The sequence below is a fragment of the Silurus aristotelis genome (genome assembly GCF_946808225.1).
Source record: "Silurus aristotelis genome assembly, chromosome: 3".
In the NCBI taxonomy this organism is placed as follows: Eukaryota; Metazoa; Chordata; class Actinopteri; order Siluriformes; family Siluridae; genus Silurus; species Silurus aristotelis.
Window position 1 is genome coordinate 27,661,910 of NC_139576.1, and position 23,164 is coordinate 27,685,073.

At 40.6% G+C, this 23,164-nt stretch overlaps 1 protein-coding gene across 1 annotated transcript in view; it reads left to right on the forward strand.

Annotated features, from left to right (window-relative positions):
• Positions 1-278: 278 nt before the first annotated feature.
• The window catches only part of LOC310723995 (plakophilin-4-like), an 83,714-nt gene continuing 60,828 nt past the window's right edge, over positions 279-23,164 (forward strand). Inside the window, 2 exon segments of the mRNA XM_083537657.1 lie at positions 279-417; positions 5,639-5,772. Of these exon segments, the coding sequence (XP_083393783.1) occupies positions 402-417; positions 5,639-5,772 (150 nt within the window). The 5' untranslated portion in view covers positions 279-401.

The following is a 23,164-nucleotide window of genomic DNA, read 5'->3' on the forward strand; positions in this document are numbered from 1 at the left end:
AACAGTGATTAACGAGTGAGTTTTCCAGACCCAGTTGGTCATGCAGTGTTATCGTGTTACTCAGAGTAATCCGGGCCCGAGCTCTCGGCTGATGATGGTGCGCGTGTAAGCTTCGAGTCTGTCAGTATGAGCCTACAATATGTTAGCAGTTCTAGCAGAGGCGCAAGCCATCCTGTAGGTCTGCTGTGCGCTCACTAAAGACTAGCTGCATTTTTGTTACTTATCTGCAGTCAGAAAAAAAAATGGAACCGGGTTGTGGAACCTGCCAGGCAGGTAACGGACGAACACAACATGCACGCACACACACATACACACACTCGCACTCGGAGTGCCTGTCCTGCTTCGTCTTCTCCTCGTCAAACTCTTCGCCGGAGAACTCCTGCCTGATTCACAGGGGGATTATGGGGAACATGCAGCGTGAGTAAACTCGTTAATGCCATAAGGAGAGGATAGCTAGGAATCTCGGACTCAAATTCGTTATGGTTCTGAGAAATCCAGAGCGAATCGAGAGCTGTGTGTTTCTCAAGGAAACTAGTGCATGGTGGACCTTAAAATGTCTCCGTATAGAAACTGACTAAAGGATGGAAGTAATGAGGTTTTTTTTTAATGCTCATGTTTGCAAAAAAATATTTTTTTTTTTTACCTTTAAGAAAAACACAGGTGTTTCGAGTTGTGTATTCATCGCTTAAGTACTCACGGAGCGTGCGGCCAGGCTGAACGCGTGTTCTTGCAACACTAAATTCTACTTAACACTCACTTGAACCGCAACATGCAACGATCTGAATGCGTCAAAGAAGATGAGAAAATGTGTGCATGTGCACAAATTAAAGTGCACTTAGCCAAACAAGTCTTCAAATCAGACGTACTTTTGATCTCTCCAGCAGAGCTGAATCACACAGCCTGCGGATGAGAAGGCATAAAGAATGTATAAACGAGAAGGCGTTTGTGCCGACACTTTTAGATCTGTGCTGAAGGTAATGCTTATATCAGACAAATTTGAATGATGAGATAATAAAGCTTTCTTTTCACTCCCCCCTTGAATATTTCTACTCTAAGGTTGAAGTTGTAAATAGTATGTTTGGAGGACATTAAACGAAAAGGATAATTAACGCTATTCTCTCAGCATAGTCGTCTCTGCAGAATTCACTATGTACAGTTCTAATACTGTTTTTGAAGCCTAGCATGTCTTTGGGCAATATTAGCATGGATCCGTGGCCAGAATATATTTTCACAATTCTCAAATCTGATCCGTCAGAAGTCATTGAACTTGATTAACAGCAGCTCGGACAGAGGTTCCTGCTGTAGCATGATGTACACCATTCTAATAAACGATTGTTTCAGAAGATTGTTTCTTAAGACGGAGAAAGGATGTCCTTTTAAGGCAAAACGATTACACCAACTAGCATTTCAATCTGCTGTGCCTTGCAAAAGTGTTTAGACCCCTGACCAATGAACTCATGTTACCGAATTACAAACAGTGCACTGCAATTACATTCTGTTCAGTATTTTACTTTAAAACAACAAATCTTTTTAGGTTATAGTGCTTTTTTTTTTTTGTTGCTTTTTTTTTACAAGATTTTTATGAAAAATGAAAAACCGAAATATCTTTCTTGCATAAGTATTCAGCGCCTGTGATGTGAAAGCTGCCGGGTTACACCAGTGAAAGAACTTGTCTTAATGACAACACTATTACTTTACCACTGGCATCTACCCGTTCCTCATCACAGTTGCTATCACATTTTCTGAATAAAACCCCCATTGTTGAAAGATCAGTGGTCAGGCTGTGAGTAAAAGTGTCAGGAGTTAGAGAAAAAGTAATATAAATGCATAGGGAATGAGAACAAAATAATAGCCAAATGTTTGAGTTGGATCAATAATCAGGAAATGAAAAAACTTCACCACCTTATCCAGGGATTTACAAAATATTTTCCAACAAAGTCACTTTAAAATAATTGAAAGGGGTCTGTACCAGTACGGATACAGGGGACAATTATTTGTATAGCTGTTTATTTTTTTATAGGTATTTGTGACTATAGCGGTAATTTGTAATCATTATCAAAACACTGAATAACGCACCTGTAATGAAAATAAAAGCCCTCAAGCTGAATTAATGTTTTTCTTCTTCTTTTTTTTTTTTTTGTTCTGACCAGACTCTCTAACACGTGTTAGCCAACACATTGCTCTTCTTCCTCATCTAGTGCTGTATAATGGCCCTGTTTCTCACCAGCAGATGCTCTAATGTGTTCGAGGCTGTAAATGATGGCACTTTTATAAGCAGCAGCTTTGAGTCTGTGAGTTATGTGGCACTGTAACTCGTAAATACAACAAATAAGACATTTGTTTAATGTTTGATTCTCTCCCTGCTTTCGAATAATGGCGAGACGGTAGGTACGAGCGGACCTGTGCGCGAGCAGCGGGTTCACACATCGTTTCATTTTATGCTGTTTCTTTATTAGGGAAAGCAAACGAGTTCCATCTCAAGGGTCCTAGGTTGAGATAAAACGACAAAGTCAAGTGCAATATATAGTAGACATAAATAAAAGAATACTGAATAAAGTAGCAAGGGAGCAGCGTTGCAGTGGATGGTTCATGTTTAGGGACATGAACCAAAATAAATTGCCATCCGTGTCGTCTGTTCCTGCTCAGTGACCTTGTCATTTAAGCCATGTTATATTTAGGGTAAATAGTGTCGCTTTGTGACCTGCTTTAAATAAATTGAGCTCTCTGCAGACCTAACAGGCTTCTTAGATAGCCTTGTTTCTACTATTGTTACCACTATTACTACCACTACTACTACTGTTACCATCACAGCTACTACTATTACTATAACCACCACCACTACCATAAATTACTACTACTACTACTACTACTACTACTGTTACCATCACATCTACTATTACTATAACCACCACCACTACCATAAATTACTACTACTACTACTACTACTACTGTTACCATCACATCTACTATTACTATAACCACCACCACTACCATAAATTACTACTATTACTACTACTACCACTACTACTACTGTTACCATCACATCTACTATTACTATAACCACCACCACTACCATAAATTACTACTACTACTACTACTACTACTACTGTTACCATCACATCTACTATTACTATAACCACCACCACTACCATAAATTACTACTACTACTACTACTACTACTGTTACCATCACATCTACTATTACTATAACCACCACCACTACCATAAATTACTACTATTACTACTACTACTACTACTGTTACCATCACATCTACTATTACTATAACCACCACCACTACCATAAATTACTACTATTACTACTACTACTACTACTGTTACCATCACATCTACTATTACTATAACCACTACTACTACTACTACTGTTACCATCACATCTACTATTACTATAACCACCACCACTACTATAAATTACTACTATTACTACTACTACCACTACTACTACTGTTACCATCACATCTACTATTACTATAACCACCACCACTACTATAAATTACTACTATTACTACTACTACCACTACTACTACTGTTACCATCACATCTACTATTACTATAACCACCACCACTACCATAAATTACTACTATTACTACTACTACCACTACTACTACTATTACCATCACATCTACTATTACTATAACCACCACCACTACCATAAATTACTACTACTACTACTACTACTACTACTACTACTACTACTACTACTACTACTACTGTTACCATCACATCTACTATTACTATAACCACCACCACTACCATAAATTACTACTATTACTACTACTACCACTACTACTACTATTACCATCACATCTACTATTACTATAACCACCACCACTACCATAAATTACTACTACTACTACTACTACTACTACTACTACTACTGTTACCATCACATCTACTATTACTATAACCACCACCACTACCATAAATTACTACTACTACTACTACTACTACTACTACTACTGTTACCATCACATCTACTATTACTATAACCACCACCACTACCATAAATTACTACTATTACTACCACTACTACTACTGTTATCACATCTACTATTACTATAACCACCACCACTACCATAAATTACTACTACTACTACTACTACTACTACTACTGTTACCATCACATCTACTATTACTATAACCACCACCACTACCATAAATTACTACTATTACTACCACTACTACTACTGTTACCATCACATCTACTATTACTATAACCACCACCACTACCATAAATTACTACTACTACCACTACTACTACTGTTACCATCACATCTACTATTACTATACCCACCACCACTACCATAAATTACTACTATTACTACTACTACTACTACTACTACTACTACTGTTACCATCACATCTACTATTACTATAACCACCACCACTACTATAAATTACTACTATTACTACTACTACTACTACTACTGTTACCATCACATCTACTATTACTATAACCACCACCACTACCATAAATTACTACTATTACTACTACTACTACTGTTACCATCACATCTACTATTACTATAACCACCACCACTACCATAAATTACTACTATTACTACTACTACTACTGTTACCATCACATCTACTATTACTATAACCACCACCACTACTATAAATTACTACTATTACTACTACTACCACTACTACTACTGTTACCATCACATCTACTATTACTATAACCACCACCACTACTATAAATTACTACTATTACTACTACTACCACTACTGTTACCATCACATCTACTATTACTATAACCACCACCACTACCATAAATTACTACTATTACTACTACTACCACTACTACTACTGTTACCATCACATCTACTATTACTATAACCACCACCACTACTATAAATTATTACTACTATTACTATTACTACTACTGTTACCATCACAGCTACTACTATTACTATAACCACCACCACTACTATAAATTATTACTACTATTACTATTACTATTACTGCTGTTACCACCTCTACTACTACTATTACTACTTCTGCTATTACTTCTAATACTATTACCACCTCTACTACTACTACTACTATTACCACCTATTATTACTAATAAATAGGCACTCTGTGTGTGGGCTGAACAATATGCACATATGAATCTTGTGGTCAGGTGTCCACAAACGTTTGTCCTTAAGAGGTACTTAATATTAAAAATAAGATGGTCCAAGTTGGCACTATCAGGAGTTCTGTGCCACTACTGTGAATGAATGTTGATTATTTCCACCAGTTCTGATTTTTGTTGGGTTGTTGGGGCATATATATATATGAACAGTCTTTACAGGTGTGTGTGTGAGAGAAAAAGAGAAGGAGAGAGAGAAAAACTGCTTGCTTGCCTGTTTGTGAGCTGAGTGGGGTTTGTAGTCTATCATTTAGAAAATTTGTCAGAGTAAATCATCAGTCCTGCGTACAAGATTTAAGGTGTGTGTGTGTGTGTGTGTGTGTGTGTGTGTGTCTCTACCGTCTGAGAAAAAGGGCAAAAGAAACATATGTATTCATTCCAGCTTTCAGCTTGAGCACCTAAATACATTCAGTGGAATGTGTTTTGTGCCTGTGCTTGTATTTAATGTGTGTGTGTGTGTCTGTGTCTGTGTGTATGTGCAGGAGGAATGCCTGCTCCTGAGCAGAGCCCTGTGTCGGAGGAGGGCCTTCTGCTGCCAATCAAAGATCAATTAGCCAATCACAACATGGCATCTGAGAGCACCGCCAACAATATTCTGGCTTCTGTCAAAGAACAAGTAAGTACATTTTCTCTCTCTCTCTCTCTCTCTCTCTCTCTCTCTCTCTCTCTCTCTCTCTCTCTCTCTCTCTCTCTCTCTCTCTCTCTCTCTCTCTCTCTCTCTATCTATCTATCTATCTATCTATCTATCTTTCAGAAACACACACACACAGTCTCTCACTCACTCACTCACTCCGAGCTCCAGTCTCGTCTTGCACATCTGCATTGCACATTTACTTCAAATTAAAGCCATCGTCTTCAATATTTGCTCCACGGATCTCCGGGGATCAGTGAGTTACCATCACGACTTGATTATTTCTTTGGTTTCTTTGGTTGTTTTATAGATATTATAGGTATAAGTCTGATTGGCTGCTCACTTGAATGGATCGAGTTAATGTCATGCTTCTTTTAGGAAGTTCTTTGTTTTTGTTTTTTGTGTTTTTTTCCCCTCACTAAACCTCATTCCCATAACTGCTCTATATCTGTAGCTCCCAAACTACAAAATGAATTCACTGTTGTCCAAAAGATTTAGAAAACAGTTTGAGTGGTTTTTGGGTCTCTGGGTGGAAATATTAAAAAATAAAAAGGTGAAGATGTGCATAAATCAGTAGAGGTTTAAATTTGTCTGGAGTGAAATAGCAGCTAAGGAGAAGGAATGAAATAGCATGTCATGAAGCCAGTAGATTTATTTTTTTTGTTTTGTTTAATTTATCGTCTTGTTTGGAGAAGTCAGGGTCTTTGTGCGTGTCTTTGTGTAGAAAGTACTTCGCTCATGGATTTGCGCAGAAACTCCGTGAACCTGTTGTTTTTGCTGGATTTGTGACACGAGCGGACGGCGAGCTCCCGTTCCGAGCCGCACCCTGTTCATAAATCCCGTGCGGCTGCTGTTGGTTTTGGCCTGAAGGTGACTGGGAAAGGAAGAGAGAGTGGCAGCGGCGTTGTGTGTGGAGGAAACTGTGACTAAGGCTGCCTGCTGCTTTTAATCCAAGTCCCATCTTATTTACTCAGACAGGGGTGGGGACTTTTTTTTTTTTTTTTTTTTTTTTTTTTTTTTTTTTTCCCTTTCCCTTTTTAAGACCCGTCCTTCCTCTCTGACGCTTGGCCAGATTTCCTGTTGTTGACTTGCAGTGTGTCGTCAAGCACCTGGACATGTCACTTCCTCTATCCCTGGGAAGCTGCTCTCCATACTGTATGCAGAGAGGGAGGGAGAGAGAGAGGGAGAGGAGAGCAGTGAAGAACAGGGACATTGAGCACCATGGCTCCCGGGGAATTCTTGTCTTTCTCTCTCTCTTTTTCAGACTGTAAACTAATCTCTTTCAAAGTTCAGCGAGGGCTGAAGTAAGACCCGGCGAGGAGGGGGGAGGAGGGGAGGGGTAGGGGGTGTGGTGTTGTGTGATGAGGTCTCTATGCGAGGAAAGGGAGCGCTACAGTGTGCGTTTGCTTTCTTGGTGCGCTTTCGAGAGGTTTTGCTGTGCGATCCTTTGGACACTGTATGCAGTGCGCAACCAGACTTGAGTACGGCCAGAGTGAGTCTATTTTTAATCTTCTGTTTTTGTTGCCTTCCACTGCATTCATTCTTTCCGATACACACACACACACACTCTCTCTCACTCTCTCTCTCTCTCTCTCTCTCTCTCTCTCTCTCTCTTTCTCTCTCTCTGTCTCTCTGTTCAATGCCCAAAAATGGAGTAGTTTCTCAGGATCTCTGCTTGTGCTTTTATATAAGTGTGTGTGTGTGTGTGTGTGTGTGTGTGTGTGTGGAGCCGATCCACAAGTGTTATGTGGGATTTATTTGGAACTCTGCTCCTCAACCCTGCATGTGCTGCTCGTCCACTGGTTGACAGGAGAGACTGTAGTGTGCGTTAAGCTGAACAGACATTATACAGTTAATCTCTCTGGGTTTTTTTTTGTTTTTGTTTTTTGTTCCTGCCACTTCGGCTTTGCGTCTTCCGCGTCCGCAGAGCACTTCTACTGCTTCTTTTCCCTTCCAGAAAAATTATGACCTGATTCGCTGCAGTTTTTTTTCAAGCTAACAATCCGAATTTTTCATCAAGTCGGCAGATTTTCTTTGTTCATAAAGGAGAGGTCTCAAACCACCAGGTCACAACCAGTACCAGGCCGTAGAACAGCTGCTACTGCTACTGGATGGCAAGAACATTCTGGGGCGGGGAATGTTTCTGTGCATCTTCTTTTTAATTTTTATACAACAAACCAGGGTCATTTAACAGTATAGAGTTATTTTGACCAAACAAATAACTGTGCAGATGTTAATCCTGACCTTCCTCCCTTACTTTGCCATGCCTCTTGTAAAATCTTCACTATTTGGAGATTTCTTGCTTGTGATCCGCTTTATCCCGGAGCAGTTCAACAGGATTTAGGTGACTGTTTGCTCACTAAATAACACATACAGAGGTTGGCCGTATGATTCGGCTCATTTTCTTGTTGCATGGTGAATTTGGTTCCAATTAACAACGGTCCAGATGGAGTTGCCTGGCGCTGAAGTATGGAATGGAAGTCATTTTGGATCAGTTTTCCTTTCACCTGGAATAAGTCTCCAACTTTTCCCTGCCTCAAAACAAGGCCCAAACATTAAGCTTCCACCTCCATGTTTGGCTGTGGGTGTGGCGCAGCGTGCTAACATCTTCTCCCCTGTTCTCAGTTTTATATAACGTCTACTGTTAGAGACAGAAATGACAAATTTGGACTCACGTCTTCCATTCATTCCCTGTCAAATTCTTCTGTGTTTTTGCCTTTTTTTTTTTTTTTACGAATTTAGTTGCATGTTAACAGAAGGAAAACGTCTCAAAAATAAAACTTTTGATGGGCACTGTGTTTGTGTGACCGGATGTGGTTGAGGATTGTTTATATAAAGCCCCAAAAGCCCCAACCACCGTCCAGTCCGCGAGAATATTTTTCAAAAGGAAACTGGTCCATGGTGTTTGGATACCCCTGGTGTAGAGCACCAGGATTTGGTTGGAAAGTGGGCAGCAAAATGAATTTGTGTATGTTCAGCAGTAATACATGGTGTTTTTCTTTGCTACATTAGTAACATAACCCAGGGCAAATGTTTATCTTCTCTGAAAGACACGCTTGTTCTGCTTTGGGGTATATCTGCTCCAGCCCAAATATAAAATCACGTCCAATCAGCCAGCTTGAGTAATAAAAGACTAGTGTAGAGGAAGACAAATATTCACCTCAAATTCTCCAACACCTGTTGCTTTATCCAGATGTTTTGCTTTAAAAGGTTGTGAGTGTGACTCTGGCGCTTATAACCGATTCAAACTTTGATTTGAAGATGAGCTTGGAAACTTCCTTCCTCCTATTCAGGCTTTGCTTCATGGAAAAGAGCTTTAGACAGTGCTGGATATCACTTTTATCCCATCACAACAAACACCATACTGCAAACCTTTTGAAGCACAATGACGCGATCAGAGGCGGGTATTTACCTCGTAAACGTAATAATGACCACCACCTTTAACTTGAACAGATTTTTACCATCCAAAGATCTTTGCAGCCTTGTCACAATAGACAATTAGTTTTTTTTTATTATTATTTCCTTTTTATATTTTATACCCGTATCTGAAGCATGATGAATTATGCAGAGGGCTTTTTTTAATCTTAACAAATCACATCCGATTAATTTCCCCCAATCATTCTTCAAATCTTTCTGTGATTACATCACTTTATAATGGTGGATAGGTCATTCGTGACATCGTCACTGGCTCTCGGTTCCAGATAAACAGCATTTTGGTTTCACTAACTAAACTGGTTCAGCAGAGCAGAAACTTTGGCACACTGGCATCAGGAACAGCATGCCATTGCAGATGGTTTCTCTTGTTATGTAGGACAGCCTTTTACCATCAACAGCTTGTTGAATTTGCACCACTTTTGGTCCTTGGAGGGTGAAGGTTAATACATGGATCATCTGAGACACATGAAGCCAGACAGCTGTATCAGTCTTCAACCAGCAGTTGATCACAAGGCCGCGTAACACCCTCTTTAGGAAAGCCCAATTGCCCACGACTGGCCAGTGTCACTGTGATTGACAGGGGAGAGGGGAAATATGTCGTTCCACCCACCCAGATATCTTTTCGCTCGCTGCCTGTTAATGGCATCGTCGTGATTCGATTTATTTATTTTATTTTATTCATTTTTTGCTATGATGAATGTTGCTTCCTATTGGGGCTGCAGAAAATCTGGAATCAGGAAGAAAGTTCTCGTGAGTTTGCTTTTTACTTTATGCAAATATTAAATTTTACATAATCAAAGGCCTTTTAGAGCGGAGAAGACGAGCACCGCGTTCTCCTCGCTGACTGTTAATTAGCAGCGTTTAACGCTTTTAGTTAAAAGGTCTGCATTCTTTTTTTTTCCTTTGCAGTGCCCAGTGTTTATGTCTGTGTTTAATGTCAGAGTAACCTTGGAGACACCGAGGGAGAAACGGGTCTGATTGTGTGAAGCCGATCACACGGGTGTATTGCGAAACGCTCCTTTTAAAGACGGCTGTAAAGTAGGAGCACTCGAGTGCACATAAAGTACCAAGTGCTGTCGGGTGAATACCGGCGTGCAAGTTCCATTGCAGCGACCCTGTGACGGCCTCCCACTGCGCTTTCACTAACACGATGGATAAATACGCTCACCGTGGCAACGGCCACGGCACAGGATGCACCGCTCTGCCCCGGAGCCAGTCACGACCTCGGGATCACCGGCTCGAGAGCAGCATAGATGGACAGTGTAACAGATAATGTAACAAACAGAGGGGATATAAATGTAATCATTAAAAGTAGCCGCAATTATTAGCAGATGACTGGAACATACCACTGTATTTTACATTACTGTATTTATTGCAGTTCGATTCAGTTTAGCACTTTTAATAATGAGCACAAAGCAACTTTGTGGAATATAGATTACAAATATAAGTGTAACTTTAAGATATTATTATTATTATTATTATTATTATTATTATTATCAGATAACTAGTTCATCCCAAATGACTGAGCCAGTGGCAGGGGTGGCAAGGAAAAGCTCCCTGAGATAGTATAATGAAGAAACCATGAGAGGAGGGAACCCTTCCTCATCAGGGACACCAAATGTCCATTTATTATAGTTCCATCATTGGGAACTACAATAGTTGTGGTTATCAAATATTCACTAATGGACACTTGATTGTTTTGAATATAAAAGATGCAGATTGTATATCAGTGATCGTTTCTTTCCCCAACAAAATCTGTTACAGATCAGTTCTGAAGGCTATGTGTATATAAATACACACCAATCAGACATAACATTTATAGCCACCTGCCTAATATTGTGTTGGTCCTCCTTTTGCTGCCAAAACTGTCATGACCCCTCGAACAATAACAGCATCAGGATCGGAGCACACGGGCCAGCCTTCGCTCCCCACGTGCATCAATGAGCCATGGACCACTTTTGATAGCAACTGACCACTGCAGACTGGGAACAATCCCACAAGAGCTGTAGTTTTAGAGATGCTCTGACCCAGCCTTCGTCTACACTATTCTACGTCTAAAGCGTTTTGCGATGCACCGTATTAGTGTGGACATGGCCCCAGTCGTCTAGCCTTTACAATTTAGCACAAGTTGAACTCGCTCAAATTCGTACGCTTGCCCATTTTTTCCTGCTTCTAACACGTTAACTTTAAGGACAAAATGCTGCCTAATATATTCCTCCCACTAACAGGTGCCGTGATGAAGAGACTATCAGCGTTATTCACTTCACCAGGCACAATGTTAGAATCCCATGTTATTATTGTACACATTATATGATGATCACAGTTTTTTTTTTAAGGCTTTCCAGCCTGCCTACTGTTTGTTTATTTCACATTACTTATAATATTTGTTCTCCATTATAATCACTGTAAGCCACTGCCAAATCCAAATCCTTATTTTGCCTGGTAATAGAAGTCGGCTTGAACTTCAGCCACACCTGAATTCCTAACAGAACTAACAATACATGTATCTCTGTGGTATCACCACACCACATACCCTGAACTTCATGCCCTAGGAAAGGAGAGAGAGAGTGTGTGTGTGTGTGTGTGTGTGTGTGTGTGTGTGTGTGTGTGTGTGTGTGTGTGTGTGTGTGTGTGTGTGTGTGTGTGTGTGTGATGTTTTTCAGTCAAATCTGAAAAGCAGATTCTTATAATGGGTCTCTGCATTACCTATTTTTAGTTCCTTTGCTTGAAGGGGGTGGAAAAAGAAGAGACCGAGAAACTGGCTGCTGTGCTGAGAAGCTTTAATGCATAATTACCCCGGCTGTAGTCGTAGCTAAGGAGTACAAAGAGACTAGTGTACAACATCTCTCAGCTGCTTGTCCACTGCAGCCCTATTTTATTACATGAGATCTTCACCTTATGGGCAAAATGGTCCATAATACATGTTGAGTTAGAGCATATAACCTTTGCTAAACAATTACAGACGTGTGTGGATGCACTGCGGATCGGCCGAGTTCGTTCCGTGATCTCGGATTATAACTGTATGTTCATGACTGATGACTGGGGACAAAAGTGTGTCAGCACCCGAACTTGAGATTCGTATGTGCTCTGTGTGCATCAAACCGCTTTAGAGTTGACAAATACCAGCTGGTGGTCTCGGGGCCTGTTGTTTTGGTCTGCTCCCAATAGCGATTGTTCTCACCTGCACAAAAGGACCACACAGAGAAGACAAACACGCCAGGCTTCGATTCAATCAGACTAAATGTTCCATCTGTGTGATCTGTCCTAGTGAACTAACAGATAAGCGCGGGGAAGTGATTCACTCACAGTTTTCATACTTGCTGTATTGATTTTTTGGTTTTGAATCTTTACTCCCCTCCCCCCCTCCAAAAGGAGGTGTTTAAATGCCTTGTCTTGTTTAAGTTCAAAATGGTGAACTATGAACTCTGTTTAAGATTGCTCCATCACACACACCTTTCTTTAGGTTCAGAGGTGTAGGATAACGCGTTTATCTGTGTTCAACAGGGTCCTATTGAGAAACGCCTAGACGCACCTATTTCATACACGTGAGAGAGTAATCAGTTTATCTCAGTTACACAGGATGTGCTACGGCTACAGGGCTGTGAGCTCTCGTACCTCGAGTCATTCGGTCCGAACGAACGTATTCTACAACAGAGGGGACTGTATGAGAGTAGACGTGGGGACCTTCTGACATCCGAAGATAATCAAGTCATTAGATAAACTTTTATTACACCGAAGTTAATTATTTTCCAGTTTCAGCGTTTCTTGAAGAATTAGATTCCTCTTCTACCTAAGCAACCTGGAGGCTATTGCAGATTTGACTTTATTAGCGAGCAACAGGTCAGAATGTTTTTGCGGGACAAATCCTTTCCGCTTCACATTCACTGTATACCTACCAGCATTTCTTCTCATGTCTGTCCCTCCCACTATTTTTGAATTCAGGTTAATAGGAAATACAAATGAAACGTAAAAGCACCTGTGTAGGAACCTGTTACACCAAAGACAGAGTCATCCTTTTCTTTTTTTTTATTCATATACACATTTCTTTGAATGGGCCGTTTGGTGAAGGAATGACGCCATATTTAAAAGAGCACATGAATGTGAGAGACTTTTGAAACAGGAACGAACCAAGACGCCGTTACAAAGCGCGGCGATAACTTTTCCCCTTTCAAAAGCATATTTCTCAGCTTCACGACCACCGTCGAGTAAAAAAAAAGTGACGAAGCATTGACTATCCTTTCGATATCAAACCTTCATTATACATAAGTTCAGAGTAAACAGATTTAGTTTTTCTTCCCTCAGCAAGGAAAAGCATGTTGAAATTCGAGTCTTGTGGTGATCATCCTGTGTAGATGTGGCAGATAGGAAACAGGTCCAGAGACACCGGAGTATTTCATGTAAACGAGCACAGCCGTGCGTTCGGTCCTGTCTGAAGTTCAGAACAACCCAGATAATTATTATTATTATTATTATTATTATTATTATTATTATTTCTGTCTGCTTTGGATTCACACTGTTTATAACTGACTAACCTCAGGTGGGGCACAGTCAGGCTATTAAACATGCTCATCTTTCCTCACTGCTATACACAACAGCTTCACTCCATTTTGCTTCTTCTCCCTCCTCCTTTCACTGTTTTTTCTCTCGCTCTCGCGCTCTCTCTCACACACACACTTTGCTCGTTAGAGACGGCACATTTAACCTGAACTCTCTCTAATCTCTCGGTTGAAGCAAAGTTATGTGTTTCTTGTTCCACCTCTGGGGAATTTTCCCAGCAAGAGATCATTGTACTTGGAATGTTTGCAGAGCTGTGTTTCTTTCTCACACTTGTGTGTGTGTGTGTGTACAGTGTGTTCTGTACAGCATGGCATTCCAGGGACTTGACTCTCTCTTGTGCAGCTTGTATCTACATTTACATTTATGGCATTACGCAGGCCCCCTCATCCAGAGCAATATGAACTAATAATCTTCTGAGGAAAAGTCCAAGGAAGTGGTACCGCAGCTGTTAAGACATCTAAGCAAAAGGAAGTAAATAAATAAAAAAAATATCGTCATTGTACTATTGAGAGGGCACGACACTTTTCCTTGACTTCCAGTGTAATCAGAGATTTCTTCCACTCGTGGCTGGGTGTGTTTTTATCCGATCATCAGCAGATCACAAGGCCGAGCTTTGATCATGGTGTAGTCCATAGCCAAGAGTCTACAAGAGCACAATCTGGGACGCTCTCCCGTGCCTCAGAGGAGTACAAGGTAACCACAGGTTTTTGAGCGTACTCTAAGCTGTCGATTTCTCCATCGACTTCCAGCCCAAAAAGCACTAGCCGGATGTGTGCGCAAGTTTCTCCAGCCCATATTTGCTGGCTGTCCGTGCCTAAATGATTTGAAAATAGAAGTCAAATCAGAATGTAAGAAAAAGGGGCATAAAAAGCCATCAGTAAGCATATGAAAGGAAAAGTCTCAAGTGCTCGAGTTTTTACTGGCATGACTGGTGCGGGTCAAACCAGGTCACTAATTACGGCTAAGCTCAGATTCTGCAGCTTTTATCTTCACCGTGCGCTCTGGACCGTTTCAGCTCAGCCTGGCTTATGGACCACTGACCATTAAGAAAAAAATAAACCCTACTCTGTGTACAATGGGAGGAAAAGGAGATAATTTAGTTTTTGCAGTGAAAACATCATAATTTTATTACAATGCAGCAGCTGGCAGGGATGAAGCTGCGTCAGTGTCAGTTATATGAACACCGGCCAGTGGGAATTCGTTTAGCAGTCTGGGTAGATGGAGAGACACAACCAGAAAAGAAATGTACACATTTTTTGATGTTGCCTGTGGCTTTAGCGATTCAGCATGTACCTAGCACTCAAGAATGAATGAACGCACGCACACACATGCACATGGGAGCTGCAAGAGCTGCAAGAGCTGCACATGGTGCATGTTAATCTTAAGAGTCGACCTGTTAGTTCGGAGCTGCAGGTGGATGTGATGGAGCAAATATAAAGAACAGATTTCTGAGGCTAGAAACATTAATAATAAGACGAATGCAAATGGGTGACGTTTGGGTTCCAGATCTCTAGATTATACGTCCGACTAGTATCCCATTATTTTAACCTTCACTCTTCTGGAAAGATGTTCTATTAGATTAGATTTGTGCTCATCAACCACAAGGGTGTTAGTAAAGGCAGGTACTGATGTAGGTGAGGGGTTCTGGGGTGCAGTCAGCGTTCACATTCATCCCAAAGGTGTTTAACAGGGTTGAGGTCAGAGCTCCATAGCAGGCCACTCATGATCTTTCACTTCAACCCATGTAAAGCATATAATCATGGAGCTGGCTTTGCATACAAGTGCCTTATGCCTTCAACTTTTTTGGAACGGGGCCGGGAACGTCAGAGGCAGAGATGAGTGCCAGAACGTGCTAAAATTTCCTAAACATCTTGATTTTCATTTCTGTGCCTTTTTACCTTGAATTCAAAACAATAATTTACTTCCATCTATTTACTCTTGGCTTTGTGTACTTTATCGTTTTGCTGGCATTCTGACTATTTCACAATAAAAGAAAAAAAAGGCCAAGAGTTTTATTTTGTAGATTGGTTTAACCTTGGAATTGTTTTTTATTTTGTTTAGTTTTTTTCTTAGTGCTAAGTGAAAAATGGCTCAAAATAACAGATCTATGAAATGTTCAGATCTATAAAATGTTTTTTGGTCTGCAACTGTAGTAGATTCAAAACAATGTGTTGTTAGATTAGTTTTGTGTGCTTCTTTGTTCCCCGTGTTCTTTTTGTTTCACAGTTTTACTGTGTACTGCAGGAACTTCAAATAGTAGCCCCTCCTCCAAAATTCCTGTATTTGCATCGAGGTTTCTGATTGGCTGTCGTATTCTGTGACGATCACTTTTCCTGTTGCGTATTTAGTACCTTAAGAGTCCTAACACACGTCTATTCCCTGCAAATAAAACCTTGCACGGTGGTATAGCAGGATTCTGATTGGCTCACGAGTCTGTGTTACTGCACGAGTATGAGATTTCCCATGTATTTGTGGGTTTCCTCTGGGAACTCTGTTTTCCTCCATGCCAGTGTTTTTTACTTTGGCCCTTGTTGTAAAATGGTGTCATCTTCATGCCCTGTGGTGAACTGCCATCCTGTCCGGATGCATCATTCGTTTCTCCATCATCCAACAGTTATATTTTACATTTATAGGAGATTTAGAGCAAATGCCAGTTATGAAAAAAATTTACACATTGTGATGTTTTCCATTTGTATTTTATAGTTATTGGACAATTATTTCAATCAGGCACGATTAGGCAGGGATTATACTCAGTCATTATATTCCTGAATGATGTAACTGTAATCAGTGGTGATAATGGTGAGCGGCGCTTAAATAAAAACGTCAAAAACAGTCCTGCGGTTGCTTTCCTTCACGAGCTCCACGTTTCGGTGTTTAAATTGTGTTCCTTTGCCTACTGTGGCCTATTTATTTTAAACCTGCATACGTACGAAGCATCGCAGGTCTCCAGCATGCTGTAAACCCCTCCGGTCTGTCATGGCAGCAGGATCTGCTCTGAATCAGCAGGATGTTATTAGCTACCTGCCCATTTTCCCACCTCATTCTCTACAGTAATAGTAGCCCTGGGCTCGGTGCGTGTTCTCCCCCGCCGGAGGAGAGAAATAGGAGCTCCGTGCAGCGTGGCTAACATTTCCCAATGCGCCCCGCTATCGATCTCTGCGTGTGTTCCAGTGCTCGCGTTGAATTGCGGCGCCGGCGCGATTGCACCGCCCGCCGGGGCGAGAGGCATTCTTCTTTCTTCAGCAGAGACACGGATTGATTTCTGTGATGCTTCCTCACAGCGGGTGACTACAGCACCATCGTCGCCGTCGTCGGCGGATAATAGGCCCTGTTGTGCGTGATGGGGGAGAGGGCAGAGACAGGAGGAGGGAAAGGATGCGAGACAGGTGGATGTCGGAGGCCGATGGAGTGGAAGACGGCAATGATGACTGGTAGAAGAGGAAGGACGGACATGCATAATGAAATAAAAAAATAAATAAAAAAGCCAGACGATGCCTTTTCTCTCTCTCTCACTTTGTTTCTTTCTTCCTTTGAGTGAGCAGGCTGGTGACAGGCTCTTTATTAATGACATTTTAATGATCCAGAAGAAGCACATTGTATCCAATCTGCTCTCTGGGCTAGAAATGTCTGTTTAGTACCTTAAGAGGACTACGACATGGCTTTATCTCTTCCACATTGGTACAGCAGGTAAAATCACCACCATATAGTTTCAGGGATTCTGATTCACTCATGAGTCTGTTACTGAACAAGTATGAGATTTTTCCATGTTCCACCCATGTTCAAGTGGGTTTCGGCTGCAATCTCTGCTCTCCTTCGTGATAGTAAGCAGATTAGCTGCTTTAATTTGCCCCTTAGGGTAATATCATGTGTCTACTTGGTGCCCTGTGATGAACTGAGATCTTGTCTATACACACACACACACACACACACACACACACACACACACACACACACACACCTCAAGTAACAAGTATCTTTATTTTCCTTTTACAAAATAATTAATGCTCTTTCAAGTGCCCTAAAGCCGAGTCTGCAGTCTGACTGAACAATACGAATTTGACTGTGCTGTATTGTATATTTGACAATAACCCCCCCCCCCAAAAAAATCTCTCCTTATAAAAAAAAACACCCAATTAAATAGATAAATACATATATATTTATAGTTTCTAGACAATGATATGTTGGGTGGCAAGGTAAAATTTCTTGCTGTTCTTTCATGTCCCGAATCTTGGATTAGCACCAAGTTTACACTTTTCCAGCGCTTTCAGTTCAAAACCTTCCTCCAGGTGTCATTTCCAGCATTGGCATCATTGCTACTTAACGTCGGTATGCAGATACCACCGTTATATCCACACATATTGATATGTGGAAACCAAGGGCGTTTTACAGCTCGAGAAAAAGTCAATTGCAAAAGGCAATATCAGCTCATATCACTTTGTGTTTTCTTGTATGTTTAGGTGATGTGGCATTTACCTTCTTTAGCCTCAGGGTTCAATGTTTCTCGGTTATATATTGACCTGGAGCTTTGTAACATTCTTTACCGTGTGTGTGTGTGTGTGTGTGTGTGTGTGTGTGTGTGTTTGGGTTGATTTCGTTCATGATTGGTTGGAGTCGAGTTTGCAGAGAGATTTGAGTAATGGAGACAACACGAGGGCTGTCCGACAGGTTCAGGGCTTTTCTGAGAGGAATTACAAACGGCCGCTTCTTCACATTTCTTGCCAAAAAACCTGAAAGCTTTCTGCCTGTCTTTTTCTCTTTTTCTCTTTCTCTCTTACACATAAACAAACAGGCCTTATATTGGCACAGGCAAAATTTTATCCCAAGCACTTCAACTATGTGTGTGCCGGAGATATGATGGAATCTAAGATACAAAAGGAGTAAACAGAGACTGCCTAGATAAGTAAGTTCACTTATTGCAACTGTTCGTGTGTGTGTGTGTGTGTGTGTGTGTGTGTGTGTGTGTGTGTGTGTGTGTGTGTGTGTGTGTGTGTGTGAGAGAGAGAGAGAGAGAGAGAGACTCTTTATTTTTTTTTCTTATTTTTGTAATGGTTGTAAATCTGCGATCTGACAAAGATCAGTATCTGTGCTCTATTGTCATGTCCAGCTGGGAGCTTTACTGTTCTCAGTCCAGCTGTTTATTCTTTCTTCATATCCACCACTGGTCATTTTTACATCAGTATTCAGCCTTTTGTGCGAGTTAGATTATAAGCAATTACTCCTTTCTTTTTCTTTCCACTCTCTCTCTCTCTCTCTCTCGCTCTCTCTCTCTCTCGCTCTCTCTCTCGCTCTCTCTCTCGCTCTCTCTCTCGCTCTCTCTCTCTCTCCCCTGATAGATGAGAAAGTTAGGGGTAGCATGGGCACCTTAGAACACATCTTAGATGGACTTTTGGAGAAATATATTTAAATCGGTTTAAAAGATTAAATCGGTACAAATGTAATAATTTGAAAATAAAATCAAAATAACGGACAGATTTATGTAAATAGTTTGCATTTGTTGGACCCAATCTGAGTAATACAGATGTGTATATAAGCGTGTGTGTGTCTGTTTATTACATAAATATGTGAATATAAAATTTTCTAAAGATATGATCTACATAACTGTTGTACTTATTTCAGCAATGTCTCTATTTCTTCCATCCTTCATTCATTCACTTTACAGCGCACGCCTGATCATATTTTAGCACACTACAAACCATTACTAAGTTGTGAAGCCACAGTGACACTGCGCTAACTCTAGTTTCTTTCTTATACCCCTGGAATTGTCATGTATGTTTTCATGCAAACTGTGAACTTGTTCCTCTACTAAAACATGAGCACTGGGTGGAGCAGATTGTGTATGAAATGCAATCGAGGCAGAGGAACATGAAACGCTTAATGCTATTAGTGCAAAATGTAAGTCAGTAGTAACTTTATATAGAATTTGTGTTTCATACGATCACTTTTGGTGTAAAACAATGCCAGCAGTGTGGATTCTTCTTAAAGGTAGAGCACATTAAGGAAAAATCCGTGCAGGAATCACTGTACTTTTCAATGTGGAAACTATTAAAATCATTCCTATTGTGTATTGTACCTCACTTTTTTAACTGTTGTTTTTATTAGTTTGTTTGTTTGTTGATGATACCCACAGTTGGGTTACATTTAGAGCGTAACTCTGCATCGCTGCAGGTTAGATTTTTGGCAGCTCAGCTATTTCTTTAATTGAGTGAGCGTTTAAAGCTTTCCATTCCAAAGAGACTAATTAAACCGCCTGCAGTATGTTCAGTCTCAGACCGGACACGCGCTGACAAATAAATCAAGCAGAGATTGAACGCTACCAATCATTACCGCCTGAACGTTCACCTCATTATGCTTTATAATTGACCTGATGCATTTGCCAAAGCAATTACTGGCATGCGGCATTTTTTTTTTTTCCCCTTTCCTCCCTTCCTTCATTTCCAGCAGCGATGAAGGATCATTTGTGCGCCTCCGCTGGGTATAAAAGATGCTACGAGGTTATCGCAGGTACTGAAATGAGAAAGGGAACGGAGGAGAAACGGACACATAAGCATAAGGTATTAGACGTGCTCACACACCAGTCTATGGAAACGAAGTGTCTCCAGCATCACTTGGAAGTTTGAGTAGATTATTCAGGTCCATCAGTGGGAAGACGGAACACTGCAGCCTTTTCCAAACTTCCTCAATTCATAAATTCATTCCGCAATTCATTTTTGTTCCTGTTAATTCATAAAGATTTTGCACAAAATGACACACACACACACACGCATGCATATATATATATATATATATATATATATGCATGCGTGTGTGTGTCATTTTGTGCAAAATCTTTATGAATTACACAAGCATGAAATGTATTTGCTGGCCTTTGGAGTGTCCTTGTGTTATTAAAATGTTATTCTCTCTCTCTCTCGCTCTCGCTCTCTCTCTCTCTCACTGTAAGGCATCTGATTACAGTGAGACTGTCATTTCTTAGACGAGCCTCATTACCACTCAATAAACAAATATAAATGTTTACGTTTGATTCCCTTTAAAGCCAAATCACATGCATTATCCCTAGAAGCCTTTTAATGAAAACTTTTAAAGATTCAGCTTAAAGCCCCTCATGTCCCTCATTTCTTCTCTTCCTCTTCTGTTTTTCCTTTCCTCGAGTTCCATTTCTTTTTTTTTCTTTTTTTTTTTTTCTTTTTTCATTTAATCAAACTTGGATTGCGTTGCTAATTAAAGAGGAGCCGGGCTGCTGTCCATGAAGTCTAGCGCAGTTTCATTCACTGGCTGTGCTGAGAGAGTGCTGAGGCATACGGAACCATGATATACCGTCTCTTCAGGGCCTTTTCGCTGACTCATAGATGATGACGCTGTGGTTTTTTTTTTTTTTTTTCCTTGATCGGTTAACATGCTGATCACAAAAGACACACACTTTTCTTTATCTCCACTGAGAATTTATTTTTATTTTTTTAAACCAGTTCTGACTTTCCTTCTTCTCATCAGTGTCGCTCGCAGCTCTCTCTCTCTTTTTCTCTCTTTCTCTTTCTCTTTCTGTCTCTCTTTGCATCACTTTTACCATCCTTTTCTGTACTTTGATTCCCCCTCTATTTTTCTTTTTCTTTTCTTTTTTCATACACATCTCACTTGCTTCTGTTCTAATCGATTCTCATGTAGTAGTGACTCAGAAAAAAAAAGAAGCTCTTTTGAAAAACACCCTGCGTTGCCAGATTGATTATCTGTTTGTGACAGAACACTTTTGTGTCTCGTGGGATTTATGTCGCCGCCCGTCCTTCATTATAGTGACGCACGCGGCGCTAATTATCACCGGACCGTGGAGCTCTGATTGTGTAGGGCCGAAGCTGTGGCGTGCAATCTTCTCAACAGCTTATCAAGAGGCATTATGGTCAGTATAGCCAAATGCAGTCGAAAGCTTTTACTCTAATAAACCCTCTCGCATGGAATCAGGCCACATAAACTGGAAATCACCTACAGCTTGCTTCTGCCATTAACCATAAATCTCTCCGGCAGTCACTCTATAAAAGATTTCTATTGCACTACAGATTGTAAAAATAATAAACGGTAGCGGCGTAACTGTACAGGGAAGTTGGCTATAGTCACCGTGTGACTTTTTTTTTTTTTTTTTTTTCCCTCCTCAATTTGGCTCTTTCTGATTTTGACAGTGTGCATCATTTTTTTTAAATATGCATGTTGAAATAATTAAATAAAATCCGCATGAAGTCTGAGAGATTCTGCGTCTGTTTTTTTGTTATGTAAATGAATACATACAGTAAATGGACAAGGTTTAAAGACATCTGACCACAAGATTCATCTGTATTTCCTCCACATTCACTGTAATAATAAACTGTTCCACTAGATTTGAATGTGCTTGTGGTGATTTGTGCTCATTCAGTCACACCCACTGCGTATGTTTTCATTGTTGTGAATACACACATTACACATATAGTCCCCATTCGCTGGTAATAACCTCCACTCTTCTGGGAAGATGTTCCACTAGATTTTGGTGGTTGCTTGTGTAGATTTGTGCTCATTCAATCACATGGGGGGTGTAAGTAAAGGGGGATACTGATGTAGGAGAGGCGAGGAGGCGTTGGACAGGTTTTGGGTCTCCTAGTTTAAGTGAATAGCAAATGTCAGGCAACCACCTCCATATACATCCTATACAATTGTGGGAACAGTTTAAGGGAGAATCACATATGGCTGGAAATGTCAGGTGTCCAAATTATTATTATATTAGATATTTTCTGTATTAATACAGAATCCGTTTACTCTTTTCCGTCATTTCGTGCCCCATCCGCCTGTGCACTTGACCTCGTGGGTGTCAATAAATGCAAATGAGCACTAAGTGCAAGATACGCACACCAGTATGAAGAAAATGGCATGGTTTTGTATGTTTTCATACAATAAATAAAAATAAATAAACATCGAACGAAGGCCAACGTCAGCATTTATCTTTTTTTCCATGGTTGTCACCGTCATGTTTCTCGTCACAAAAAAAACCGCATCATGAATCCCGCGATAATGAGGATCCGCGCGTCTTCTGTATTTTATAATCACTCAACACCACAACGAAGATCCACAGTGAAACCAGACGTCACAGTGAAGCCGGTGGCTGAATAAAGACCCTGATTAGAAGAACAAGGATGTAATCAAGACGAGCGACAAGTGCAAACCGCCGAATTATTCAAAATGTAAAGCATATAGAAAGGTAATAAACCTTCAACTGTGGTTAGACAACATTTGTTGCCGGAGAGAACTTGTCCTTATTTATCTTCTCTCAGGCAGAGGAAGGACTTTAAATGAGACCGATTGGCGAAACATTCGCATCATTTCACCGCGTGTGTAAAGTGGCGCCGTGTCAGCAATCTGCGGGGTTTGTTCG